This window comes from Camelina sativa, chromosome 19 (genome assembly GCF_000633955.1).
Source record: "Camelina sativa cultivar DH55 chromosome 19, Cs, whole genome shotgun sequence".
NCBI lineage: Eukaryota > Viridiplantae > Streptophyta > Magnoliopsida > Brassicales > Brassicaceae > Camelina > Camelina sativa.
In genome coordinates this window covers 19,858,067-19,869,034 of record NC_025703.1, presented here as the reverse complement: position 1 = coordinate 19,869,034, position 10,968 = coordinate 19,858,067, and the positions used below count along the sequence as shown (strand labels likewise).

Below are 10,968 nucleotides of genomic sequence, written 5' to 3'. Positions count from 1 at the left end.
CCCTCATCCTTGGGCACACAAACCCGACCATGCACCAGGATAGTCCCATTAGCAGATACCTGATACTCTGAACCCTCAACCTTAGAGGTGTTCACCAGCCCCACATCACTCTCCTGAGCCAACCGCACTCTACTCAGAAGATCCGTTCTGTCAATTGCCTCCAGTCCCAATGGCTCTTGTGAAATAGCACATAACCTCAAAGTACTAATTTCACTCACCAAAGATTCCATATCCTGCTCCTGAGCAGAAGCCGTCCGCTTCCTGCTCAGAGCGTCTGCTACCAAGTTAGCTTTACAAGGGTGAGAAGCTATATCCAGATCATAATCTGCCACCAACTCCATCCACCGCCTCTGCCTCAAGTTCAACTCAGGCTGACTAAAGATATACTTCAGGCTCTTATGAAATGTGAACACCTGTTCCTTTCCGCCATAAAGATAAGATATCCAAATCTTCAAACAGAAAACTACAGCTGCCATCTCCAAGTCATGGGTAGCGTAGTTGCCCTCATGCTTCCGCAATTGCCGCAAAGCATAGGCAATAACCTTCTCCTCCTGCATCAGCACACACCCCAAGCCAACTCTAGAAGCATCAATATACACCACATATGGCTTATCCTGCTCCGGCAAAGCCAATATTGGTGTACTTGTCAACATCTGCTTTAGGCTCTCAAAAGCCATCTTGCACTCCAATAACCACAGAAAGGAAACATCCTTCCCTGTCAGCTTAGTCATCGGTTGTGCCATACTCACAAAGCCCATCACAAACTTCTTGTAATACCCTGCCAACCCAAAAAAACTCCTGATCTTTGTGGCGTTCTACGGTCTAGGCCAATCTCTGATGGCCTGAATCTTCTCTGGATCCACAGAAACTCCTGCTACAGACACAATATGACCCAAGAAACCCATCTCTCTCTGCCAGAAACTGCACTTGCTCAGCTTAGCGAAAAGCTTCTACTCCTACAACTTCTTCAGAAATGCTCTCAGATGGATATCTTGCTCCTCACAACTCTTGGAATTCACCAGGATGTCATGGATGAAGATGATGACAAAATCATCCAGAAACTCCTGGAATACGCTGTTCATCAACCTCATAAACGCAGCTGGTGCATTGGTCAAACCAAAAGGCATCACCACAAACTCATAGTGCCCATACCTTATCTTGAATGCTGTCTTCCCGACATCCAGCTCATCTATCGGAATCTGGTGGTAACCTGACGCCAAATCAAAGTTGGCGAACCAAGTAGCACCCCTCAACTTATCCAACAACTCATTAATCCGCGGGAGAGGGTACTTGTTCTTCATAGTGACTCGGTTCAGACCCCGATTATCTATATACAAGTAGAAACTTCCATCCTTCTTCTTAACAAACAACACCGGTGCTCCCCACGGTGAAATACTATGACGAATGAATCCCTTGCCCAACAAATCCTCCAGCTGCTTCTTCAGCTCTGCCATCTCTGCTGGAGCCATCCTGTAAGGAGCGTTAGACAATGGCGTAGTCCATGGTTCAAACTCAATCGTGAAAGGATCAGACCGAAATGGTGGTAACCCCTGCAACGACTGAAAAACATCCTCAAACTCCCCAACCACAGGGATCTCACCAACACCAACCTACCCCACAAACTCCAGCATCGAAATCGTAGCCAAATATGCCTCCCGTCTCTTTCAGATCATCTTCTCTGCCTGCACAGCAGAGATAACCAGACTGAAGTCGGCCTCACTCCCTCATAAAACTAACTCTTCGCCTCGAGCCTATCAAACCCAACTTTACCCCGATGGCAATCTAGATGTACTCTATACAGGTGCAACCACTCCATGCCGAAAATCACATCATACAGCTCCACTGGACTTATGACCAGATCTGCCAGCATCGACTCTCCCGCCACCTGTATATCTACATCTCTCGCCCATCCATATACCTGTAACATCCCGCCTCCAGCAACCTTCATGGTCCTGAACCGCTCCCTGGGATCTCCACGAATGTTGCCCCTCTCGGCACACTCTAGGGTAACGAAGCAATGAGTAGCTCCAGAGTCAAACAACACATGAGACGGAAATCCTCCCACCAATAAGGTCCCTACACACACCTTATGCACTAAGAACCCTAAGATTCATCACAGACACCAAAAATCCAAAAATGAAAGGAAAACACAAGTCAAGTTTAGAAATTGTACCCGTGATCGCGTTAGCACTGCTTCCTCCTGTCTGCACTGTCGTGTACACACGCGGTGCCATTAGCAAAGGCAACACTGTCTGCCCCGCCTGCTGCACTCATGACTGCATTACCAACACAGCCGTCAGATGTAGCTTAGGACACGAAGATCTGAGATGTCCCGCCTCTCTGCAATGGTAACACACTCAAGTCGTTGGTGTTGTTGGGTAGTTACCTCTGTGTGGACAACTCGCCACCCTTTGCTCTAGACTCCCACACCCAAAGCATCCCGCACCACTGAACCCTGACCTCTGCATAACATCGAACTTCCTCTTCTGCCCTTGTGGAGGCTTACCGCCCTTTCCAGAAGTAGAAGGCGGCTGAGTCTGCTTTGGCTGCACTGGAGGACTGACCACCACAACCTGTGAACTCAAGTCATCCTCTATCCAACCTGTAGTCTCTACCAGCTCTGCTCTTGTAGGATAGCTCCTCACTCTACACCGAGTCCTCAAGTCATCCTGCGGAGCCAACAAGAATCTCCGCACCTGAGCCGACTCTGGCTCCAAAGCCCGACCTGCAAATCCCACAAGCCGACTGAACTCTGCGTCCAGCTCCCTCACGGTACGGTTCCCCTGAGTCAAACCCAAGAACCGTGCCTCCATACGATCAAGTGCCTCCTGCGGAAAATACTTGGCGTTGAACTCTCCCACAAAATCCAACCAAGTCATCTCACGCTGCACCCTCTGTGCCGTCACCGACCTCCACCAGACCCTCGTATCTCCCGAAAGGTAGTGCGTTGCCAAGTCTACTCGATAGTGGTTGGGACACCGGACCGACTGGAAAATATCCTACATACGCTCTCTCCACTCATCCGCTACACTCGGATCTGTGCCTCCTCGAGAAATTCCCGCACCCACATGTCGTAGCTGCACCAGCATCTGAACACACTGAGCATCCACTACCTCGGCCCCAGGCTGCACACCTGCCTGCACCCCAGCAACAAGCTGCACCGCTGGACCCTGCCCACCAACCACTGGCGGCACCATTGGAACCTGCTCACCAACCACTGGCGGCACTACTGGAACCTGCCCACTATCCAATGGCGGCACCACTGCTGGAAGCCGTGCCAAAACCTGAGCTAACAAGCCTGCGAAGAAATCCTCTGCTGCAACCCCCACTCCCGGGGCAACACCAATATTGACACCGGGTCCACCTGCCCTGCCAATACCACCAACAGCCTGGTCTCCAGACACACTAGGATGAACCTGCGACTCTGCCACCTCTTCACTGGCCATGCTCTGGATCACACTCTCACTGACCTCGGGAACCTGTCCCCGCCCACGGCCACGCCCATGATTTCGACCAAGACCACGACCACGCCCGCGACCAGCAGCTCCCTCACCCCTAACCAGTTTTATCACCAAGAACAGAAGGCTAAGCAAACAAACGACTTTAACTATACAAGGAACACAAATCACCGTGGAATCACAAAGTAGGCTCGAAGAGGATGTTCTAGGACCCCATGCCACACACAAGAATTCAATCCAACATCCACAACACAAAGCACACAGCAAACCCGTACCTAGAATTGTATGGGCTCTAATACCAAAACTGAAAACAACGCGATCTGTTTTTTTTAATAACCTAATATCTAGTGATCCCATACTCACTAGAAACCTACCCCCAAACATCAACAACAACAGCGGATAACAAAATAATAAATCCAGTAACCAATAACCAATAAAGAAAGAACTTAACACCAATCCGATAGCAATCCAGAACATAAAACAAATCATAACCAACAACCCTAGCATCCGTTATAGACCACTAAGTTCCACTCTAGCATCCTAACAAAGATACAGAGCAAACAACCGAGCCTCTAGAACATCCTCCTCTTCATCGCCTTGATCCCACGATCACACTTTGCCTTTACCTGAGCCACAACACAAAAGAGAGGCGTAAGTATTACCAGAAATACTTAGTGAGGCAATCCTTCCATCTACTGGGCTATACACACAAGCAATAAGATATCTCATGCCACAAACAACAACAAATAAACAAACCAGGAACATGCACAAAGCAACACGACGTAAATCGGTCATTGTCAGAAGGGTGTCAACCGATACCCGAAGGTCTCGACCGACACTGGTCATCTGGTGTCGAGCGACACCATACTGGGGTCGACCGACACCTGCTCGACACTCCCGAAACCCTAACGGTATTGACCGACACCTCCACATTTCGTCGACCGATTCTCGCTAAGTCCTTGAGTCGTCTTCGCGTTGGTGTCGACCGACACCGATGCCGAGCAGCGATTTCTTTCGAACATAACCTCCGAATCTCGCCTCCAAGCTTCTCCTTTTCGTCCCACACGAATCCAGAAACGAATCCAAGCCTCATGAGCTACGAAAAACTCACAAACAACCAAAAGAAACAACCACACAACACACAAAATCACAAAAACATAAATATCATCTTAGATAAGCCATAGTTATAGTTATGCACTCACCTTTACTAAACATTTTTTATTTAATGTGAATTTGCAAGCCCAAATCAATTTTTCATTTGTATAACTTTGTTCGCTATGGGTCATGTGGCGAAGCTCACACATATATGTTTTTGACTATTACTTTGAATTGGTATTGACTTAACATACAATAATTCTCCCCTCAAACCATGGAACATATTATTTTGACAATATCTGCCCGATTATTTTCAGTATGAATCTTCACAACACTTACACGTCTCCTATTGAAATCATGTATCAGATAAAGTGAAGTCAAACGTTTATATGTTTGTCTTCTCGTGGTGAACATGTTAGAAAAAGCTTATAGAACTCTGGCAGTGACAAACACATCCACTATCTCTTGTTTAAAACTCATTTTATGTCATTAAACAATTTAACTAGAAATTTTCTTTGGTTATTTGAACAAGAGCCATATGTTATGATCCGGTGGTCGATAGAGAGCAACTTGAAGAAATGAAAAGCTCAACTATGCATCCACCTATGTTTGTCATGAAGAAATGAAAAGCTCAACTTGAATGGCATGCTTGCAGTGCTGGCTTAACTACAAGGAAGAGCAGTGCCATCGCCCCATATCAAAGATCCAACAGATTATTTTGTATGAATATAAGAGGTCCATTTTTTTTTTTTAATACGAATAAAAGGAGGTCCATATAATTTTTTATAGGAATAAAAGGATTTAAAAAAAAAAGTTGTGAAAAAATGATGCATAAAATAGTACTAAATTTTCTTTTGGTCGAAAGAAATATAATTTTTAATAATTTTATGTATATTAAAATGTCTATTTTAAAATTTGCACAGAGGTAAATGTTTGAGCCGGTACTGCGATACGTGATGTTGAGAAAGGGAGAGCATATGTGTTCATTAATTTGTAGGCTTGCAAGTGCAGATTTGGAGAATATACAGTTAAACTTCTATAAATTAATAAGGTCGGGACTATGAAATTTTATTAATTTATAGAGGTTTTAATTTATCGATAAATTAATAATTATTAATTTATCGATAAATTAATATTTTATTAATTTATGAAGAGATTTTCTCATTTTTATATTGAAAAATTTTCTATTACAAAATAAGATACTTTTGTTATCATTCACATTTTTAAAGAATTTTCTTAATTTATAATCTTGGTTATCGTAATAGCATGAATGTCAATTGTTTAATAGATTATCTAGGTAAAAATGAGAAATGTTAGAATTTTAGAGTTTAAAAAAAATTGTTACTTCTATCCTTCATGGTAATGATGAAGTCGCAAAAGATATTACAGTACATTTAAAACCAATTACTAAAGAAACAATTATCGCATCTATGACTCTTCAAAATTTAGGGATGCGATTTGAAAATACAACAATGAAAAAATTAAAGATGAGCTCAACAAGAATGCAAATTCAAGAATAAGCAAACAACAATATAATCATATTCACTAGATTTTCTTATATATATATATACATATTAGTTTATCTAATTATTAATCTATGATATTGATGGGACCATATTTTTGATTATAACAGGAGTTCTTCAAAATAAAACTTCTTTATTAGACAATCTATTTAGTAAACTTACAAGTTTCACTCAATCAATTATCTAATCTCTCATGTTCATGGATCTATACACAATCCAAGAACCTCTCAAGACAAACCCCTTAGTCCCATTAAGTGTTATGCTTTCCTACAAGATACCACATAACCTTACTGTCTAAGAATTCTATTGCTCTTTTGTGCTCACCTCTACAAAGGCTTAGCCCCCTATTTATACACAATAGGTCGTGGCCATACAAGCTTAAATTCCTATTCTAATCCTAATAGGAATTGCCAAATCTCTTTGCAAATTTCCTTTTCTTTTATTGAATAGGAAAGTCTTCTTCATGTTTCCTTTTCTACTAAAAAAAGAATCTCTTTATGCTTCTAGACTCTTCTCCAAGCTTCTAGTCTTCATAACTTTCCTGGTTTGAATATTAATCGCCTTAGCTGATTTTCTTATTTCAGCTCCATGTTATCTGCTTCGTTGAACTACTTCTTGTAGTTCTCTGAACTAGTACATCGACTGCATCAACATCTTCATCTTCATCTATGCCTTTCATAATTGTTTTTTTCTTTCTCTTTTCATCTTGTTGTAAAACTCAGTTAAGAATACATCAACAATCTCGTCCTTTCTTATTGAGTTTTACAATCCAAGCTTCACACAACATAAACTTCAACTACTACTTTGATGATCTCCAAACTCTCCCTTAATCTCCAAGTAAATATCTTTGCAGCATCTAAAACTCAATCTTCATAACACCAACAATTTCCCTCTTGATGATTGAGTTTTAGAACCAAAACACATACTTAATGCTCAGATGAAAATGTCATTCTTTGTTTTACATCCGCATCACTTTGTTGTATTATGTCATCTCCCCCTTTTTAACTTTGTGTGTCTCTCAAGCACAATATAATTGCAGCAAAGAACTGAACATCAAAATCCATATTCTTCTCCCCATGCTTGTGAGCACACAAAAGTTAAAAACATCTTCGCAGGTTGACACACTCACTGTTTTCTTTCCAGTATTAAAGAACTCTTTTAACAACTCTTACTTATCTGTCTTGAAACAGCGAATAACCAGAGTAGTAAAACCCAGAAAATTATGAAACTTGGTTGATAAATCAACAACATTCATATGAAGCCATAGGAAGAAACAGATCACAATTTGCAGTTATGGTTTTAATGATATGGCAAGATTCCTATGACAGATCCAGAGTGAGACAATCCTGTGAGCATCCAACTTCCGAAGGGATTTTCTATCAAACTATAATGAACCCAACAACGTTCTCTATATCACTGAAAAGACCTCGCTCTTAAGATTCCAGAACACCTTTCAGACGTAAGATCCGAAATTTGTAGCCAAAGAAAACGAAGAAGAAATAACCACGTCATGAAGATTATGGACCAACAAATTTTTCTCTGTCTCACTGGATTTTACTTTCTTTTATTTTGATTTTTATTTTCTGGGCTTTGACTTTGATAATGCAGACCATATATTCTCTTCTTATTTCTTCTCCCCAATGGATGTAGCTCTCTCTAATAACCAGCAGAGACAAACATTGGATCTGATTTTGAAAGATTTCCTTTAAATCCAAGACCATATCGATCAGTTTTGCCAATGTTCAGAATATGATCCAACTGTTTTGTGCCATTATTAAGCATTCTCAAATTCTTTTGAGTTTCTTCAAGTTGTATTCTAACTTGTAATGCTTCTTCTTCTTTCTCTACTGCATATTTTTGTATTTCAGTAACCTTAGCCTCTGACTTAAGTTTCTCCTTTGTCAACAATGAATTCTCCTCAGCTAGTTTAAGTCATTTATTATACAACATTGTGTAGTTGACACTCTCTACCTTGCTGCAATCTTTAGTTGCAGGTTCTGTTGTAGTTGTAGGTTCAGTAACAGTTTCAGTCTTAGTTGTAGTCTCTGTTGCAGTTGCATTATTTGTAGCAATGACAGTTGCAGTCTCTGTTGCAATTGCATTCTCTGATGTAGAATTAGGATTTTCTACACATTCATGTTCTGTTGCAGTTTCAGAGTCAGTTTCAGGTTTCTTCTTTTACTTGAGAATGATTCCAATGATTCCTTCTCTTTTCTTAACATTTTGTAGATTGCTCGAGGTCCTGTCATATGACATGAAATCTCATCATCAATAATCTGATGTTCCTTCCTCTTACACATACTTGATGCCATCTGATACAAATCAGATTTCTTTACCCAGATTTACGAAATCCATTCCACAAAATTTTTTTCTTGATTTTGAGTCTACTTACTCTTTCTTTGAATCTGTAGCAATATGCTTTTATGTGCCCATTCTTCCCACAAAAATAACAACCAATATGTTTGGTTGTATTACTACCAGATTTGTATTGATTTGGTAGAGAAACACCTTCAGCTACAAACTTGATCTGCCCTGTTTGAAATCCTTCTTTTCCAGTATATCCAAAACCTTTGTTAGATTTTCCTGTTCTAGTAGAGATNAACAACATTCATATGAAGCCATAGGAAGAAACAGATCACAATTTGCAGTTATGGTTTTAATGATATGGCAAGATTCCTATGACAGATCCAGAGTGAGACAATCCTGTGAGCATCCAACTTCCGAAGGGATTTTCTATCAAACTATAATGAACCCAACAACGTTCTCTATATCACTGAAAAGACCTCGCTCTTAAGATTCCAGAACACCTTTCAGACGTAAGATCCGAAATTTGTAGCCAAAGAAAACGAAGAAGAAATAACCACGTCATGAAGATTATGGACCAACAAATTTTTCTCTGTCTCACTGGATTTTACTTTCTTTTATTTTGATTTTTATTTTCTGGGCTTTGACTTTGATAATGCAGACCATATATTCTCTTCTTATTTCTTCTCCCCAATGGATGTAGCTCTCTCTAATAACCAGCAGAGACAAACATTGGATCTGATTTTGAAAGATTTCCTTTAAATCCAAGACCATATCGATCAGTTTTGCCAATGTTCAGAATATGATCCAACTGTTTTGTGCCATTATTAAGCATTCTCAAATTCTTTTGAGTTTCTTCAAGTTGTATTCTAACTTGTAATGCTTCTTCTTCTTTCTCTACTGCATATTTTTGTATTTCAGTAACCTTAGCCTCTGACTTAAGTTTCTCCTTTGTCAACAATGAATTCTCCTCAGCTAGTTTAAGTCATTTATTATACAACATTGTGTAGTTGACACTCTCTACCTTGCTGCAATCTTTAGTTGCAGGTTCTGTTGTAGTTGTAGGTTCAGTAACAGTTTCAGTCTTAGTTGTAGTCTCTGTTGCAGTTGCATTATTTGTAGCAATGACAGTTGCAGTCTCTGTTGCAATTGCATTCTCTGATGTAGAATTAGGATTTTCTACACATTCATGTTCTGTTGCAGTTTCAGAGTCAGTTTCAGGTTTCTTCTTTTACTTGAGAATGATTCCAATGATTCCTTCTCTTTTCTTAACATTTTGTAGATTGCTCGAGGTCCTGTCATATGACATGAAATCTCATCATCAATAATCTGATGTTCCTTCCTCTTACACATACTTGATGCCATCTGATACAAATCAGATTTCTTTACCCAGATTTACGAAATCCATTCCACAAAATTTTTTTCTTGATTTTGAGTCTACTTACTCTTTCTTTGAATCTGTAGCAATATGCTTTTATGTGCCCATTCTTCCCACAAAAATAACAACCAATATGTTTGGTTGTATTACTACCAGATTTGTATTGATTTGGTAGAGAAACACCTTCAGCTACAAACTTGATCTGCCCTGTTTGAAATCCTTCTTTTCCAGTATATCCAAAACCTTTGTTAGATTTTCCTGTTCTAGTAGAGATTGTCTGCTTGTCCTTCATTAATGTTACACTTTCTTGACTGATTTTCTTTGTATCCCTCAATTCAATCTGCAGTGACTTAATAAGTGCATCAAGACGACGCTTCTCTTTTAATAAGGTCTGATTTTCCTTTCCAATCTTAATCAGTGTTTCACGCACCTCCTTGTAACATTCTGTAAATTCATCTACCTGTTCCCCTTCAGATTCAGATTCTGAAACTTCCTCTCCTTCAGCAAATGTAGCGACTCCCAAGAATGCACCAAGCTTATTTAGTTCTATTCCATTATCATTATCTTCCTTTGAATCATCTTCAACTCTCAGTTTAGATTTTTCTTTTCAAAGTTTCTGATCCTTACCACATTCTAGCTGAGTATGTCCAATACCTTTGCACATAAAACATTTAATTTCTCTTCTTTTGATTGTAGGACAATTATTTTATAGTGTTCATATCCTCTGCACTCATGACATTGCATGTATGTTTTCTTGAAAGCTTCACCTTTCTCTAGATTATTTTTGATCAAGCTGAACCTCCTCTGACCTAGTTCTTGTTCTGCTTCTTTCAACACTCGACTAAATTTTTGGGCCAGCAAACCAATTGAAACTTCTTCTTCTACTTCGTGATTCTCTCTTTCAAGAGCAAAAATGTCTCGTTTATTCGCACATTCCAGTTCCATCTCATGAGCTTGAAGCATACCAACAACTTCTCCAAAACTAAGATTTTCCGTGTTATGAGACACACTCAAAGCAGTCTTGTACGCCATGAACCTTGTAGGCAGACATCTTAGAAATTTTTTCACCAATTTCTTGTCTTTATATTTTTTCCCAAGAGTCAATGCTTCCTGAGCTAAAGAACTTATCTTGGAACTAAAATCAGATATTGACTCATAGCTTTCCATCTTTAGATTTTCAAATCTTGAAGCTAACATGTCTTTCCTTAAA

The 10,968-nt window shown here is 40.0% G+C and overlaps 1 protein-coding gene across 1 annotated transcript; it reads right to left on the bottom strand.

Moving 5' to 3' along the window:
• On the bottom strand, window positions 1,597-2,879 carry LOC104768004. The gene is made up of 4 exons (XM_010491955.1): window positions 2,387-2,879; window positions 2,211-2,276; window positions 1,738-2,103; window positions 1,597-1,682 (listed from the first exon to the last, which is right to left on the bottom strand). The coding sequence occupies exons 1-4, from the start codon at window positions 2,877-2,879 to the stop codon at window positions 1,597-1,599; spliced, it is 1,011 nt and encodes a 336-aa protein (XP_010490257.1).

Excerpts from the sequence above, each read along its gene's own strand:
- LOC104768004 (XM_010491955.1), bottom strand. The coding sequence starts at position 2,879 with ATGACTTGGTTGGATTTTGTGGGAGAGTTCAACGCCAAGTATTTTCCG. Across the intron at positions 2,104-2,210 it reads CACCGCGTGTGTACACGACA|GGTTCTTAGTGCATAAGGTG; the intron begins GTGCAGACAGGA and ends GATGAATCTTAG. Across the intron at positions 1,683-1,737 it reads TGATAGGCTCGAGGCGAAGA|GCAGAGAAGATGATCTGAAA; the intron begins GTTAGTTTTATG and ends TCTGCTGTGCAG.